The 18408-nt window shown below is 37.3% G+C and overlaps 4 protein-coding genes across 4 annotated transcripts; 3 read left to right on the top strand and 1 right to left on the bottom strand.

The window, feature by feature from the left end:
* Positions 1 to 1679: 1679 nt before the first annotated feature.
* LOC122404556 (proteasome subunit beta type-5) lies at positions 1680 to 3209 on the top strand. Its single transcript, XM_043408614.1, has 5 exons — positions 1680 to 1871; positions 2169 to 2325; positions 2404 to 2616; positions 2743 to 2976; positions 3040 to 3209. Exons 1-5 carry the CDS (start codon positions 1728 to 1730, stop codon positions 3138 to 3140), a joined length of 849 nt encoding a protein of 282 aa, XP_043264549.1. The 5' UTR covers positions 1680 to 1727; the 3' UTR covers positions 3141 to 3209.
* An 820-nt stretch (positions 3210 to 4029) lies between these two features.
* Positions 4030 to 5223, top strand: LOC122398822 (gamma-secretase subunit Aph-1). Its single transcript, XM_043399085.1, has 2 exons — positions 4030 to 4627; positions 4740 to 5223. Exons 1-2 carry the CDS (start codon positions 4395 to 4397, stop codon positions 5221 to 5223), a joined length of 717 nt encoding a protein of 238 aa, XP_043255020.1. The 5' UTR covers positions 4030 to 4394.
* Positions 5224 to 7014: 1791 nt separating this feature from the next.
* LOC122398754 (mediator of RNA polymerase II transcription subunit 17) lies at positions 7015 to 9625 on the bottom strand. Its single transcript, XM_043398958.1, has 8 exons — positions 9484 to 9625; positions 9123 to 9302; positions 8724 to 9040; positions 8433 to 8645; positions 8162 to 8367; positions 7519 to 8091; positions 7302 to 7450; positions 7015 to 7227 (listed from the first exon to the last, which is right to left on the bottom strand). The coding sequence occupies exons 1-8, from the start codon at positions 9570 to 9572 to the stop codon at positions 7017 to 7019; spliced, it is 1938 nt and encodes a 645-aa protein (XP_043254893.1). The 5' UTR covers positions 9573 to 9625; the 3' UTR covers positions 7015 to 7016.
* Positions 9626 to 9881: 256 nt separating this feature from the next.
* On the top strand, positions 9882 to 17304 carry LOC122398686 (ATP-binding cassette sub-family C member 10). Its single transcript, XM_043398825.1, has 17 exons — positions 9882 to 10176; positions 10520 to 10672; positions 10766 to 11521; positions 11995 to 12252; positions 12330 to 12603; positions 12689 to 12912; positions 13053 to 13290; positions 13378 to 13646; positions 13738 to 13968; positions 14033 to 14244; positions 14305 to 15160; positions 15232 to 15458; positions 15526 to 16032; positions 16100 to 16291; positions 16421 to 16664; positions 16748 to 16887; positions 16948 to 17304. The coding sequence occupies exons 2-17, from the start codon at positions 10529 to 10531 to the stop codon at positions 17063 to 17065; spliced, it is 4890 nt and encodes a 1629-aa protein (XP_043254760.1). The 5' UTR covers positions 9882 to 10176; positions 10520 to 10528; the 3' UTR covers positions 17066 to 17304.
* Positions 17305 to 18408: the final 1104 nt, after the last annotated feature.

Here is an 18408-nt window from a genome sequence, read left to right as displayed (position 1 = left end):
ACGTGCTCGGGGTCACTTTGCCCCGAGAAACAAACTTGTTGCTACGTACAATCACTGAATCTACCGGCCGCATTGCGCGCGGCCAACAAATTTCCTGGAAAGAAAAGACCTGAAAAGAAAAGGACAGGAGACAAGAAACACAACAAGCACATCTGTGCTTTGCCTATCGATTTTCTTTTTTCTTCTTACAAGAGTTCGTCAACAGAAATACTGCTTTACTTAGTACTGTTGTATACATAGTTTGTCCCGTACAAGATCAATGCCACGAAGGCGAGAGTTTCTCAATCAATGAGAATTTCAACGATAAAATATTATCTACGAAAATAATTACGTACAAGTAATTATTCAATTTATAAATATTATATCACTAAGTTCCATAGTTAGAGTTGTAAGCATGATTATGTTTACTTTCTCGAACGTTAGAATATCTCGTAATTTTTATAAATATTCCGAAATTTGCAAAAATTAAAGTTCGATAATTATTTATGCTTTAATAGCATATTCCAACTACGTGGTTTCTACGTTTTCTTAAACTTGCATCGAAATATATATGCAAATTGCAATTACAACAATTCATAAAGAAATATGAACAATCAATTAAATAAATAACACTCGGAAATATTTAATCGCGATCAGAATACAGTTAAATATAAATTATTTCAATTTATCGTCGATATCTACCGACGCCATTTCTGTATACTTCGATATTATATCGAAGTGGATAAAAGGTTTGTCAAAGATTTTCATAATTTATTTTAACAATGGCCGATTATAAAATTATCATCATGCTTGCAACGAATGGCACAATAAAGAAATACAAATATATAAATATTGATATTGATGTTAATTTTGGTTACAATTGTTTAGAAGTTACCAATACTCCCTCCAAAGTCGACTCGTCTGCCATCTGTTATGGTGTCGTTTACGCGCCAATGAAACTTCCCATGGTGTCGAATTTCAATCAGAGACTGCAACAGAAACGAAAGAACGATGCATTAAAGTACACGAACGATTATTACAATTTAGTAATGATTATATCGAAACCGTATTGCAAGAGATCGTGGAAGGATAAACAGGTTAGAAATACGCACCTCGGTCGCGAAACGCCGATACGTCTCGACACGTCCTGCTATGTTTATTTTCAAAGTAGGAATGATGGCCGTCCGCTGTGCTCGGCAACGCTCGGGAATTAGGTGGCGTGGCGGGGGGAGCTCCGATGTCTCACGAAGCTTGTATTACGAACCCGAGAGATGCCTCAGCTAGAAACCGCGGATAGACTGATTTTAGCAAATTATTTACAACTTTAACTAGTCAAGGAAACGCGAATAATTCGTACTTTTCAACTCGTATGCATTTACACGCAACTAGTCCGTTACCTATCACACTAATTCAGTGAGTTTCTCAACTGACCGCCATCCATAAGATTCGGCCGCTAAAATCAGCTCCGAATTTTCAGATCAGGTATGGCAGTCAGATTCGGCCGCGAAAGTCCATAAGGTGAAAAGTCTACTCGTATACCTCGTCTGTGGTCTCAGGACCCCAGAGAAACAGGCCGAAAAAATACATTACGTGAAAGGTCTACTCGTATACCTCGTCTGTGGTAGAACTCGCAAGAAATTGCCTCTAGCGGCAAGTTTACAAACTATCCCCATAACACTGCGCCCACTATCACGGCCATGGTGAACTAACAAGATGACAAGCATTCGACAGTAAAGGCTACCGTAAAAATGGCGCTTGCAGAAGTTTGCGGTCTCAATTCGTTTATTGATTACAATACATCACGCGATGAAGATATTTTCTCACGGGAGATCGAACTTTATAAAGGAAATTTCATTAATAATCTACAACTAGCTGTGCCACCCTATGTAAATGTAAGTAGATTATTTGAAACATTTATCTTGTATGTCCACACTATTATGCATTTAAATTTGCTACATCATGTGATTACCTTTTGTAAATAATATATTGCTTTGTACCTTTTTAAATGTGTATTCCTCTAGTATTTATTTATTTTTTTTATTTTATAAATTGAATTTCACCTATTCTCATATAAATTAATTTCACTGAAAATTTGATATGCAGGTTAGAAATTATTACGGAACGCTTGAAATTTATCTATATGCAAATGTTTAAACGTGCTTTCTCGAAATATTTTGATTTATATGTAGCCAGCCGAACATTTGGCCCGCCTTGCAGACGGAACCGATGAAACTGGAAGACAGATAAAGATCAAATTCGATCATGGTACTACTACATTGGGTTTTCAATACAAAGGTGGCATTATTCTTGCTGTTGATTCACGTTCAACAGGAGGCGAATTTATCGGTAAATTCAAAAAATATATATATATATGTATATACATCAAAAAGATTAGAACAAAATTTTATGCAATTTCCTTTGTAGGTTCATCCACCATGAAGAAGATTGTGGAAATCAATGACTATCTTTTGGGAACTTTAGCTGGTGGTGCTGCAGATTGTGTGTATTGGGATCGTGTATTGGCAAAAGAATGTCGCATGTATGAATTGAGAAACAGAGAACGCATTTCTATCGCTGCTGCTAGTAAGCTTTTGTCAAATATGGTATATCAGTACAAAGGAATGGGATTAAGTATGGGTGAGTTTATATTCTTGAAACTAAATACAGTAGTGCCCGCTTAAACGATCGCGGACACTTAAGTGGGCACTATCATAATATTTTTTTTAGCCTTAATAAAATCTATAATAAAATATTTAATAATAGGTGTAATGCTTGCTGGATGGGACAAGAGGGGGCCTGGTCTGTATTATGTTGATTCACAAGGTACCCGTACACCAGGAAAAGTTTTCAGTGTAGGATCAGGATCTGTCTATGCGTTTGGTACACTAGATTCTGGGTATAGGTGGGACTTGTCCGACGAAGAAGCTTACGAACTTGGCCGCCGATCTATTTACCATGCAACCCATAGAGATGCTTACTCTGGTGGTATTATAAGAGGTATGTAGTACAATGTAAAAAAATGTCATGCTATAAATTTAAAAAACTATTTCTCCTTCACAGTTTATCACATGAAATCAACAGGCTGGGTACATATTTCTGATGAAGACTGTAAAGATCTTCATTACATGTACCAAGAACAAAAAGAAAAAGGACTTAACTAATAGGAATTAAGTGTCACTGTACTCTGTCATATTTTTTCTTTAATAAAATTGATTTCTAAATAAAGAATCGCCCGATATGTTTAAAAAAAAATTTATATATTTTCTGCATTTTTGCAGCTTATTTAGCCTACATCCCAAAAATTAGGCAAACCCCTAAAATGCTTACAAATGAATCTCTCTGACGGAATTCGTGCAATAATTAATAATCGAGGATTGCCATGTCAATTTCAAATTCTTTGATTGTGCATACTTTCCTTTCCAATTCATGTGAAAAAGGCATTCGTTTCAAGTTCACTGGTCTTTCGTATGCAGATTTTATAACACGCATAATTAAGGTAGTTCTCATTACACAGTCCCATTTCGATGCTTGATGCGTATCCACCCGTACAATTTGCACGATAATCTTGATAAGTAACGAGACTATCGATACATTGAGATCCTCTATCGAGAAGTTTACACTTTTTAACGAAGACTCTACAGCACTGTGGCCAGATCTGGCATAATTGAATGCATCGACGTCGACATTAGTAACGACGAATTTCCTTAGCGTTTAACGGAAACATGTTCTACCGCACGAGCCATGTACAGTGATACACTGACTTTAAGTCTCTTAGGCAGTCCACATGTGTGTGTAACTGCCGCGACAAATAGCAAGCTAGAGATTAATGTGTGCGTGGGAATACGCAAACCCTTCTACTTCTCCCGCGAGACTTGAAATCAGCGAAGGACTGTACGTGAGCTCGGCACTTGGAGCAACTTTGCCAATGGCATACAATTTCGAATCTCGACTGTCCAAGCTTTTATAAATTGTATGTCATTGACACGAGAACGGACATCAGCTGTTCGAGATCAAGAAGGAAAGGTTCGTATTCGTCTTCTCTTTCGATTTGCCGAGCTCGCGTAACATGGCTCGTGCTGTAGGATATGTTGGCTTTTCCCACCACTTCGTTAGACGCTAAGGAAGTTTGTCGTTACTAGAGTCGCCGTCGATAGACTCAATTATGCCAAATCTGGCCACATTGCCCTACAGATTTGTGCCAAGTGATTTCGTCACCGTTGTGATTCACTTGACTCCGATCGTATTATCATATTTTTCAAGTTTGTATTATCAGTGAAGAAAATAAATGTGCCTATTAGGAAGTACAGCCCAAGCCGCACGAAGGCTTGGTAGGGTTATGAATATTTAGCATCTCGAGGAGAGCTGATTGTTATAACAATAGATAACGAAGTGATTTGGCACTAACCGTGTTAAAAATGACATATATGGATTTTTTTGGTTGTGCCTTTTTGGCTTTCGGCCCGCCGTTAGCCATGTTTACGTTCACCGTTGCGGCTGAACCTGTCAGAATTATCGTATTGATAGTCAGTGCTTTCTTTTGGCTTATTTCTTTATTATTGTCATCGGTGCTCTGGTATGCCGTCGTACCTCTTCAAAATCACCTTGCATTTGGACTGGTATTCTCTGTGTTGTTTCAAGAAGCTTTCAGGTGATTAACATTATTTACCATGTAACGTATTACATGGCCTATGTGTTTTCTTTTATTTTAATTGTCCAGGAAAATTGTACATTTGGATCTTTTTTTTGTTGCCTCTTTATAGGTACCTCTTATACTGGGTACTTCGAAAAGCAGAGAAAGGCTTAGAGAAAGTGACTACAACACATGTGGCAGACAGCAGACATGTGTTTGCCTACGTGTGTGGCTTAGGATTTGGTTTTATGAGCGGTGCCTTTGCTCTAGTCAATGTCCTAGCAGATGCTGTTGGACCTGGAACAATGGGACTGCAACAAGGCTCAGAATACTTTTTTATGATATCAGCAGCCACAACTCTTTGCTTCATTCTTCTGCATACATTTTGGGGTGTCATATTCTTTGCTGCTCTGGATAACAAAAATTGGGGACAAGTTATGTGGGTTGTTGGCTCACATTTGTTTGTGTCATGTATGACCTTGTTAAATGTACATCAGGCTTATATAACTACCACTTTTTCTGGTTACACGATTCTAATGATAACGACTATGCTCGCTTTCAAAGTCGCGGGCGGCAGAGCTCAAAGTATAGCGCATTGTTTTACGAGAAAGTGAGAGAAAAAATGCATCGACGACAAAGTTAAGAAATAGGTAGTTGTGTTTGACAGAAAGGGACATCGCAAAACGCCAGAATATTCTTAGCTATTAGTCCATGAAAATTGTCCGCTGCTCCAGTATACGCTATGCGTGAAATTGTATAACGTTAAATTAGCAAAACCAATATCTTTATTCTTTGATATTATTATACGAGCCGACTACCGAAATGTATCAATACAAATCCAAAATATGTTAGAATTTACTTAACTCAATTGCATCAGTAATTAAAATACGTCTTTAGCCGTGTACCAGAATTGGGCATTCGTAGACTAATTTTTCTCGAGCGATTAATGATCCAATAGATCGTGAATTGCCGACAATGAATGACGATTAAATTAATCGTAAATCACTTACGACAATTGGCAATTAAATTAATCATTAATTTGTCTAATTTTGCATTTTTCTTGTTAAATAATAAATCATCGGAATAATTCGTTTAATTAATGAGAAATTAAATCAATATGGCAATTCATTATTCGACGAGAATAATTCAATATCAAAAAAAATTGATTACTCGGTTCAATTCGTAATTGTTACTTTAATTAAATTCCGCCCAACTCTGCCATATACAACACCAACACTTTGTTGACAATCTGCTCATATCACAGATGATATCAAATTGCTACAATCGTTACGCATTATTTTGCATTCGACGATACAGGTAACTCAACGCTTGGTCTATTTCGCAACTGGAGTCGTCGCGAGCGGAATATTCTACCCGATGCAAATGGGTTAATGAACTTCCACACTTGACCAAAATCAATGGAAAAATCTGTTAAGTATATCAGTATTACTTATTGTTCGAAATGTAAATGTTTTTTCGCATCTTGTAAGTGTGTGGTTCGCCCTTATTTTAACGAAATATCCTCGGAAAAGGTTGCTTTTTTAAAGACTCGATACGTTCTAGCATGGAATTCTTTGGTCAAGCTGCTAGTCCGTCCCTTAACCTATCGAAACAGTCGTATAACCGAGTTAAGATAATGTTTCGATTCAGAATCTAGTTGTACCGAAGTGTACAATATCCTCTACTATCCCAAAAGAAAGAAATCTAAAATGTGTGTGAATGTACATAATGTAAGAATGAATGTGTGCATATACGTATTGGACAAAGAGGAGTAAATTTGTGCATCGGTTCGCGCCTTACAGTTAAAAGTAAACTATTCAGGAAGGGTATACACCTGATAATATGTAAGGAATTGTTCATTAGTTTTTGTATATATAAGGAGATCCATTGACGATCGTAATTTAGGTGTTTACTACACATCTGTATATTTGGCATTCTGTTTCACTTACCATTTCACGATGGTTTATTACTCAATTCGTATTATATTTCGTATGTCATTCAAATAAAGACCATTTTTGTACAACTAAAGGTACATTTAATGATGATCCTTATGTAGCGCGATAAATACCACAGGATGAAATAATTTGTCTGATTGGGAGACGAAACTACAACGTTGGAAGTAGTAAATCGCAAAATATACAAATATTTTAAATATCATTTTATTAAAAAAAAGAAAAAAAAATTGCAAAAAAAATACTAGAACGGGCGATGACAACAAGATAAAATTGGAAATTAAAAAACGAAACTAATCATGGACAAGAAATATATTACTGGAACAAATTCATCAGTCATTTAATTGTACAATTATGAAAATGTATTTTGTATATCAGATGCGAGATTAAATCTAAATGATCATGAATTTTCACCCTGTGGAACAATTGGATCCCTAATCAATCACTGATCAGATTTAGGAGCTTGTTAAGGAAGCCATGAGTAGTTCCATTTTATTTAAAAAGTTTTTTCCTTCCATCTTGTCCCACCGGACCTCTTTGAAAGAGCCACCTAAATTTTCCCACTTTCTTTCCCGAACTAACTGTCCAGGGAAGAAATCTTTCCTAGGAGAATGAGCTATTGCTACCTGTATTCCCGTTTGTGGTTCACATCTGACAGCTATCATCCTAAACGCGCGAAGAATTATTTTAGACACGTTAGCTCGATGCTATTAACGATTAAAAGTGATGCGAATAAATACCTATCGCCTATCGGTGACGCCAAAATACAACTGCTAGCGTTCCCTAAAGGTTCCACTGCGCCCAAACCAAGATGTGAACTATTGGCTAAAAATTGCCAACCCATACATTTTGCTAATGCTTGTACTGCTGTTATTTGGTGCTGATAAATCTGTAACCATATAGTAATCATTAATAAATGCATAATAAAGACCAAGACGATAGAAACACTCTAATTACCTGGCAAAAGATTAGGTCGCGTAATTCTTGAGGTTCGTAACTCATATGCATCACTCTGCCGTCCCGGCAAACGCACTTTAATGACTTCTCCCCAACGTGAACGACAAGCGATGTTCGACACACGCTATCATACCCGTGCGTTAAAATATTGATCTTCACGCAGGATTGCGTAGGGGAGTTCAACGCGTTCCAGTGTGAAACAATTAAAGGATCCTTAACTTCTTTTGCTATTGTGTCTAAAACGTACTCTGTGCGCAATCGCATAAAGAAATGCTGAGCTTGTTGAATAATTTGTTCTAACAATGTTTGACTTTTTGTCATTTCTAAGAGCTCGTATCTGTCGGCGGCCGTTGGGCCGGCCAAGCATCTCCGTTTACTAGGTCCAAGAGGCCCCGAAGAGGGATGTGGAAACGGATGATGTGTATTTTTGTGGTGTACTTCGCGTAATAGTTGATGCAATGAATGTTCTAACACATGATCGTGATCACTTTTATGAGGGGGAGGGGCAGTAGGTTTTTTGTCATTTCCTGTACTGTGACAAAGTCCTATGATTAATTGAATTCCAGGAAGTACCTGGAATTAAATCAATTTTGGTAACGCATTGTGTATTACGTACGTCGACCGTAAACGTAAAAACAGTTACCGTCGCCATTATTTGATTGCCGACAACCATATGGGGTATGGGTGCGCGTAAATGTACAGCTTCTCTCGCCAGTTGACTAAATAACTCTTTGCAGAAGAGAACATTCTGTGCAGCTTCTAATTTTTGTTGCCAATGCATATCTGCATTGGAACTATGTGCACTGTTATTAAGTAGACTAATATTTGCACTACAAAGGTCCTCTTGGTCTAAGAAATCGAGTTATAAGGACATAATCGTAACTTTATATATTGTACAATAAATGTACATTTACCTTTTTGGCATAGTACCTCTATGTAGGCAACTCCTTGCAATTCGCTAGGTATAGTAACGCGCAACGCGGACGCTTTCGGATTCGAAGGATGATGAGCCTGTACGGACGCATTTGTACCAGCACTAGGAGAAGCAGGAGGACTACTACTACTTTTTTCTTCCTCTTCCGCCTTCGTAACTTCGAACATACCTGTTTGTGGAAACTTGGAACCCGCTGGAAATTTTTATAGCGCTAACGTAAAATTTATAGTTTTTTAAATAGTAATTCGTAGCATAGAATATAATTATGAACCTGTTCTATAACTAAGGTCACCAATGATCGAATTAGAAACTTTTTTTAACCGCCAGTTTTGTCTCAATCTCAATAATTCAATATGAAAGTCTGGTGTGGACCTATTCCTAGCTAATTCATTTTGACAATTCTTTAATCTATCTGCACCCATCATTATAACAGAGGCAGCCCCAGCCAATGCTTTCTTTCTAGCATACACTTGTATCATAGGTTTAACTTCAGCCGGCTCTTGTGAAACCGGGTCTAAAACCATGTAATGCTTTTCTTTTGCTATTGCCAGAACATCCGCTAGCACGCATACTTCGGTCAATGCATTTCTACGAACAAGAACAAAACTATAAATCCCTTCACCCTGATGAAATTACATTACGGAAGTAAAATTTCAATACAATGTGCAACCTTAATTTACTTCTGACGCTGTCCCATGGCCACAACGAAGACTGAAAAGAAGCTGAATCTTTTGTGTCTTCTTCACCCTTCTCTCCACTTTCAGTCTCTTTCTTTATATCATCCCCGTTGGTTTTACTGAAGTCAATTTTTTGCGCGATTTTTGCCAGGTTCTCGGACAACGTAAGGGGTCTGAAAAACGACGACTCATTTTACTAAACCATATTACAACATGTTACTTTACTAAATGTAAACAAAACGTAATGACACCGAGGTTAGAGGAAGCATATATAACAAATCCATTTGCGTTTCGTTGGGTTGATCGTTAATTTTTCGTCCGCAATTGTGAACGTTATTAAATGAAAGTACATACGCTTGGTAAATTTCTTGGCCATCGTAGGTGATTTCTTGGATCTGATTCTCGATCGGTGCTTCTACAGAGATGTTCACCGAATACGCCATTATTGTTTTTCCAAGCAGAGATCAGATATGCCAGACGGAGCCCCGGGTGCACCGGGGACACCTCATTCCACTTTCTCATACTATTCCAGATCGTGTGTATATACGTGAGCTCGGAGAGTCGACAAAGGCAAACGGACACATGCTCTCTTTCTCTATTCTCCGAAGCTGCCCGAAGTAATTTCGCACCGTCTCGTGGGAGTCGAGAGTGGAAGGCTCACATTTGCATTCTCGTTCTTGAACAACTAAAATCCGACCCTCACGTCAACGGCATACGATTTGGAATCTCAACTGCCCAGGTATTTTTACTTTCCGACCTATGTATAATGCTTATATTTCGGGCAGCTTCAGAGAATCGAGAAAGAGAGCATGTGTCAGCTTGCCTTTGTCGACTCTCCGAAACTCCACGAGCTCACGTACGCGTGATCTGGCATAGTGTGAGTAGGGCACCGTCGGTGCTTGCTGGTACCTCTGCGTCGTATGCGTCATCGACAATGTATGCCAGAAACCTAACCAATAAGTTTAAGTATGTACTTCGATATGAAGTTTTTCCGAAACATGATACTTCGCGAAACGTGTAATAAATAGTGAAATATACATTATCTGGGTATGTATTGTTATTGAATACATTAGGATATATGCTTAGCAGGTGAGTACTTTGTACTGCAGTAGATTTATAAAATTATTTTTAAAACGAAATGTTTTGTAACCGTCATTTTAGCGCTTTATAAATGATAATAATACTTGAAATTATAAATATTAAATTTAATACAACAGTAGCAGTAATTGTTTAGTTCATTGAAGGAATTATAAAATATAAAGTATTCATCAAATACAATATAAACACAATATTTTAGATATTTAATGTCTGCCATAAATAGAACTTTGATTTTCTTATTCGCTTGTGAAAAGGTCGTTCAGGGTTTTTCCTATTATTGGGTATTTTGTAGCTTTAAAATATGGATAGTAATTGGTTAACTAACGGCGTTGAAGAAACATGGACATGGAATTGGACAGAATTATGTGGATACCGTGGAGGCATTAAACCGTTGAATCCAGATACACATGATCTTGATGTCTGCTTCCAACAACTTTGCCTCCAGGTGATTCGTAATTCATAGATTGATGCATTTTCTACATTAGCCATATAAATTATATAGTTCGTATTTATCAAATCTCTTTCTTACCTCTTTCAGATTCCGGTTTTAGTCTGTATTGCAATAACATCTGCATATCATTGTGGAAAAAGAAATACATATTCCTTTCTTCATGTTGACTCTAATTCTGCTATACAATTCAGAATTTTAATTACTATGTGCCTTGTAATTCTTCCTATAATTAGAGCATGTATTATTCTTTTTAATACTACAGTCGTTCCACCGAACAACGTGCCATCTAATAATTCAATACCACATGCATACCTCATGGCATCGTATAAAAATTCAGAGTCAATTTGGGACTCGTCAAATATATTAAACGAGATAAAAAATGGATTAAATCGTACTATTGACTTTACAAAATCAATTGTTTTTCCAAAGAATAGCATTCAAAATACTACTGAACCTTCTCTAATCCTTAGTACACAAGATTATAATTTAATATTCGGTAGAGTAAAAGATACCGCAACAGCTGCCAAACCTATCGATTACCTTGTGGCAGGTACAGAGGGATTAGCATGGGTTGTTCATATTTGTTTTATATTAAGTTTAAAAAGAGGAAGAGATTTTAATCCAAGAGGTCCTGTGTTGATCAGAGCATTAATATTTTTACTAATTGTAATTTCTACATTATTATTACGAAGTCATATGAAACATAATTCGCAAGATGATGTTCTACCAAATTTGTCACTGGGATTCAGTATCAGTGTAGTGATTCTACTAACACTGTATGCTATAACACTGATACCAGGTCATGATAGCTTTCAAGATATGAGATCATCTCGATTTAATGAAGTAAGTCATTATGGGTTGCTTGCTTTCAATATAGTAGTTTATAGTATTATCAGTGATTAGTGTTGTCTGTGAGCTTATCAATGTATGAAATTTCAATCATGCTGCTAAAGACACGTGTTACAGTAGTGCCCACTTAAGTGGCCGTATTTTTGACCACTTAAGGGCTCGCGGGTGTCCCCACCAATTCTTAGAAGCCAAACGGCTTCGAAGATCGAGCTTGTCGAGCGTAACTTTACGCCGGTCGTTATCGATACGTTGTATATTTGGTTTTGGATGCCAGCTATTGTATCTCACTCGCACTTATCCTCTTTCCTTATCTCCGTTGAATTCTAAGAAGTAACTATGCCCACATAAGTGACCGCGGCGGATCCCGAGCGTGGTCACTTAAGTGGGCGCTACTGTATTTCCAAATTGACTATGATATCTGAAACCATAGATTATTTAGTAAATACAGATATCACACATTTTCATAGATAGGAGAACGGACTGCACTGTTGAGTACACCTAATTCTTCTTACGTGAGATTCCCAGAGGAACAGGACCCAACTTACCTTGGGACTGCTATGGAGGATATATCAGCAATCTCCAAACTTTCATTTCGTTGGGTAAATCCATTAATGGAAAAAGGTGTTCGTGGTTTATTAAATCATTCGGATGATCTATTTGATTTACCAGAATATATCAACACTAATACAATCAGCCAGAAGATTGATAAACATTTGCAAAATATGGTAAATTCAAAATTCTCTTATTTCTGTTATTGAAATAACAGGAATAAATATTTTTAACATTATGTAATATATTATAGTCCAGCAATACAAATGACAGAATGGAGAATACTGAATTAATGTTGGAAACAGATGTACAAACGGTCAGGAACAAAATGACATTGCTTCATTTGTTGCATAAATGTTTTGGTTGGGAATTTTACTCTGTTGGAATATTGAAATTGATTAATAATTGTTCTTCATTTATGGGACCAATATTATTGAATAGATTGGTTGGTTTTATTGAGGACAAAAACGAACCAATTTCACATGGATATCTTTATGCATTTTTATTATTTATTAGTGCTGTAATAGGTAGGCATTAAAATATACTTGACTAATGTTTTCAGGTATTGTTTATAAGGGGATTATATAAATTACAACAAATTTTGTATTTTAGGGGCTTTTTGTAATACTCATTTCACATTTTGGATGTCTATTGTTGGTTTAAAAATTCGATCCACTATCATAACTTTATTATATAGAAAAACAGTACACTCTTCGCTCGTTCAATTAAAACGGCAATTTAATTTTGGCGAAATTGTAAACTTTATAAGTACGGATAGCGATAGACTCGTTAATAGTTGTCCAAGTTTTCATGCGTTTTGGAGCATACCATTGCAGGTAATCTCTTAGGATAGTTTTGTATGGTTCGTTTTATTTTATAATGGTAATAATTTTAAGAACCCAATTGTTAACTTGTGCTAAAAATATTTTAATTTCTGCAGAGTAAGTAAACATTTCTTATGTTCATATTTTTCCAGTTAGTTGTGACATTGTATCTTCTACATAAACAAATAGGTATCTCGTTCTTAGCTGGGGTGACATTTGCAATAATGATTATTCCCATAAATAAAATGATAGCAAATCGAATTGGGAAGCTTAGTACAAAATTAATGGAATGTAAAGACCAAAGGGTCAAAATTATAGGTGAAACACTATCTGGAATAACTACAATTAAGTTGAATGTATGGGAAGATCAGTTTTTACGGAATATTTTAAGTTAGTATATCTTTGTATATGGCTCTATCCTCGAACATTGACCTTTGTATACCAGTTTTTATCATTTTTTTTTTTTTTTTTGCTTAGAGGTACGAGAGAGTGAGATTAAACACTTGAGTGCCAGAAAATATTTAGATGCACTATGTGTTTACTTTTGGGCCACAACGCCTATATTGATTTCTATATTAACATTTACCACATATGTACTTCTTGGAAATAAACTTGATGCAAAGAAAGTTTTTACTAGTATGGCACTGTTGAACATGCTAATAGGTCCACTAAATGAGTTTCCATGGGTGTTGAATGGTCTTACAGAAGCTTGGGTGTCGCTTAAAAGAATTCAGAAAATGTTAGATGTATGTAGAAGTTACTATCTGTTAATGAAAGTAAACACATACAAAATTTTTAGTTTTTAAATAGTAATTATATCAATTTTATTCAATGTAGTTACCAGATGTAGATGTGTCTTCGTATTATATACAATCTGCATCTGGAGTGGATTTAATGCTTCAGAATGTAACACTTAGTGTATATAAAAAACAAGGTATGAAGCAGAATAGTCTTGATTCACCTAAAAGTATTGATACACCATCTACTAGTTCAGATTTTAGAAAAACGGTTACTTTCGAAGATGATGGTATTTTTAATGTACACGATATCAATATTACAGTACCAAAGGTAATAACATAATAGTTTCTCTAAATATTACAAAATGTTATGCATAGAGTGAATTTTTTTCTAGGGACACTTGATTGGGATAATGGGAAAAGTAGGTAGTGGAAAGACGTTACTTTTAGATGGTATTTTAGGTGAAATTACTAAAACTCGTGGTACAGTAGCGGTAGACGATATCGATAAAGGTTTTGCGTACGTAAAACAAAATTCGTGGCTACAGCATGGCACCATTCGAGAAAATATTCTTTTCGGAAAATCTTATGACTACATCAAATATATGTGAGTATCGAATTACGCAAACGGAGCTTTAGAACTATTCTAATACGAAATTCATAATAGGAACATCTTAAAGGCATGCGCTCTTACCGTTGATTTAAATTCTCTACCTAAGAAAGATTTAACGGTTATCGGGGAAGCAGGAAACACTTTGAGCGGAGGTCAAAAAACACGAATTTCTTTGGCGCGAGCCGTCTATGCGGATAAAGATATTTATTTGTTAGATGATGTTTTAGCAACTTTAGATCCAAAAATTGCTAGTCACGTATTCGAGCATGTTATTTTGGGTTTGTTGAAAAATAAAACAAGAGTACTGTGTACCCATCAAACTCATTACTTGGTTCACGCAGATTTGGTAGTGGAAATGTCGAAAGGCAGGATAATTAATCAGGGTAAACCAAGCCATGTCTTACCCGATTTAGAAGACTATTTATTATCTTCGGAATCTTTGGAGTCAGATTTGGTGACCATGTCTATCGACGACTTGCCAAGAGAACCATATCAGATCAATGAAAATGGAAAAGATCGTTTGTTCGACGAAGAATTTTCTGAAAAGGGAACCGTACGTCTTGGAGTATATACTTGTTATATGAAAGCCGTGGGCCGTTATTTAGCAATTATTATAATTTTATCCATGTTTTTAATGCAAGCTTCGAAGAACATTACAGACCTGTGGTTATCTTATTGGGCTACTCATATTAATACAACAGCAAAGAATACTACAGACAGCTCAAAGCCCCCACGTCTAGAATACTTTTTTGACAATAATAACTTGAGCACTAATTATTATTTAACAGTTTATGCTATATTAGCTCTATTTAATTCACTTTTTACATTAATGAGAGCATTCATGTTTGCATATGGCGGGATTCAAGCAGCCATTGCAATACACAAACAGCTTTTAAAGGTTGTTATACGGGTATGTAACATTTCCGAAAGATGATTATCCGACGTACTATATCATAAATTAAATGTAGTATATATGTTTAGGCTAAAGCTGTATTTTTTGACATTCAACCGTTTGGTAGAATCATTAACAGATTTTCATCTGATACATATACAATTGACGATACCTTGCCATTTATTGCTAATATATTATTTGCACAACTATTCGGCTTGTTTGCAACAGTTATCGTTACAACTTATGGTTTACCATGGATACTCCTAATATTAGCTCCGCTCGTACCGGTTTACCACTGGATACAGAATCACTATAGGTACATTCATTCCTTCAATTTCCATTTAAGTCTTAAAAAAACTTATTATTCGATTCATATTTTTCAGATTAACGTCGAGGGAACTAAAGCGCTTATCCAGTATGGCTCTCTCACCATTGTACGCTCATTTTAACGAAACCTTGCACGGTTTGTCTACTATTAGAGCTTTTCGCACTGTGCCTCGTTTTAAACAAGAAAACGAACTCTCGTTGGAAGTTAGCCAAAAGACGCAATTTGCATCGATCGCCGTCAGTCAATGGCTCGCATTAAGATTGCAACTTATCGGGGTCATCGTTTTAATGGCTGTGAGCAATATAGCAGTTATACAGTACCAGTACAACATCGCGGATCCTGGTTTAATAGGTCTCGTTATTACGTATGCATTATCGATAACTGGCCTGTTATCCGGCGTAGTGAATGCATTTACCGAAACGGAGAGGGAGATGATCGCGATCGAACGCGTAAAACAGTATTTAGAGAATGTTCCCTTAGAAACCGTAAAAGGAGATAATCCGCCGTACGCATGGCCAAGTCAGGGTGTAGTTGAGTTTAGAGAAGTAATTTTGAAATACAGGTAATTGACGCGACCCACTAGATTAAGTGCATTCGGCATTAGCAGATAATATTGGTATATTTTGCAGAGATGATTTGGTGCCATCTTTGAACGGCATAACGTTCGCTACACGGCCGGCAGAGAAAATCGGTGTAGTTGGACGGACAGGTGCTGGCAAAAGTTCTCTGTTCGTTTCGTTGTTTAGGTTGGTAGAGATAACTTCGGGGAGTATATTCATCGATAACGTTAACGTACGAACTTTGAAGCTTAACGCATTAAGGTAAGGTTTTTTTGGTACTTTAAAGCAACGAATTATGTCAGGTGTACAAGATTTGATTACAATCATGTGTTTAAAAATCCTTTCGAGCGCAGCGTGGTAATTAGAAGTTACCGTAAAGTATCGTTTCAGATCACGGTTAACTATTATACCTCAGAACCCGTACCTCTTCTCGGGTACAATTAGGGAAAATCTTGATCCGTTGAATCAATATCCAGATTTGCATATATATAAAGCGTTGGAGAAATGTCAAGTACATTCGTTGGTGTATCGTTTGGGGGGACTTGGCGCCGCGTTAGAGGAAAGCGGCAGTAATCTAAGCGCGGGTCAGAGGCAATTGTTTTGCTTAGTCAGAGCTGTATTACATAACGCTAAGGTATCGATATCGATTTTTTCGATTTAGAAAGTTTCGTGATGTTGTATTTTATTAGACGTTAAGTTTCCCATGTTTTCCTGTAGATTATCTGTATCGACGAAGCAACGGCTAATGTTGATCAAGAGACAGATAAATTTATACAGACGACGATAAAGTCTTCCTTCCAAAGCGCTACAGTTATCACTGTGGCACATAGGATAAGAACGATCATGCACTGTGATAGGTATGATAGTATAAACGATTCTCGGTATCGATGTATGCTTGAAAAATGTTTTCGTTTTAGAGTTATTGTGATGGGTGAAGGGGAAATTCTAGAGTTCGAGGAACCAAATCTGCTGATTCAGAATGTCGATTCCCATTTCTATCATCTAGCGAGCCAAGAGTTTTCTGATAAAGAGTAAGGTTGCGCGATCACGTGTCTTCCGACGAAACGTTTATTTTTCTTTTTTACAGACAAATTCTTTATACATACACGTTATAAGACTGTATTTAGTCCATAAATTATAATTATTTTCGTAAGAATCTGCGAAAACTGTTATTTAAGATTACGAATACTACTTGTACATTTACTTTACATATAAGTTGTATCAAAGTTTAGATTATCACGCTGTACGTTCTCGTAACGTCGGCAATACACGCGAGAAACCATCGTAATTAATCTATCCTTTTTTGTGACGATCCAGTTCCTTAAGAACCATTTTCTCGCAGAACAAATTCCAATATTGAATATCCTTTGTCCAAGTAAAATTCCACGTTTTCTTGCACGTACCTCGCGGTCGCTCGGCGTCATCTCTTTCTCCCGGCGAATGTATAGGGCTAGAAGGAAACTTTCTTGAGCGACTTCCATATTAAGCGATTCGATGAAAGCGAGGTGTAGTTCGTCGCGCAACGCGAGAGACGCGTGGTGTATCGGTCTTTCACACGAGGATCTCGACCGACGTGCATTATATCGTAATTAAAGCGGGGTCCTTCTTTCAGGCGGGGCGGTATTTTGTAATATTCATCGCGGAGCCAATTAACGCCGCTGCGGGACACGTATGTAGGTGCACGCGTGTCTTCTCGCGGCTGTGTGCACGGAATGGCATAACGTCTGCTGTATCCGGCATTCAACCGTCGCATTTTCGCAGGCTCTGTCATCGTTCTGAGCCGCTGAAAACTAATGAGCTGTAACCCCGGCCGATTTTGCCTCTCGTTTTTTAATTACCCGCCATTTAAACCCCGTTTAGCGTTCTTTCTCTCCTCGGCACACCGCAGGCGAAGCGATGTTATTTTTCACGCGTACGAGCGAAACGCGAGAGAACAGCGACCGGGCGCGTTTCATATTCGCTAATGATGTTCGTTTCGCGCGATCGTCTGTCGCGTGCAACCGCCTCAAAGACGACGACTACGCAATGAAATTTTCGCGCACGCATTCTCCCATCGACGACAATTTCCGCCTAAAACGTAATGCATGCACGGTACCCGGCGGTAATCGCGGGATTCCGTTGGCTCGATTATGCGCAACGAAGGCCCGTGTAACGCGTCCAAGGCAAACTAGACGATGGATCGACGAAGGATTCGCGATCCTCTCGTGTCGATGACGCGACACTGATACAGGATTTCCCAATAACGAGACAAAGACTGCGAAAGATAGTCCGGCGCTCATTGTCTTGTTTAAATTGCGACGAATTTGTTAACCAAAGGGATAGACAATTTCACGAGAGTGGATAAATCGTAAAGCGAGAAAAGATTATCGAATAAGAAC

The sequence above is a fragment of the Colletes gigas genome, unplaced genomic scaffold (genome assembly GCF_013123115.1).
Source record: "Colletes gigas isolate AHSC1104 unplaced genomic scaffold, ASM1312311v1 Colletes_gigas_Sc00001, whole genome shotgun sequence".
Lineage (NCBI taxonomy): Eukaryota > Metazoa > Arthropoda > Insecta > Hymenoptera > Colletidae > Colletes > Colletes gigas.
This window is presented reverse-complemented; position numbering and strand designations above follow the sequence as displayed.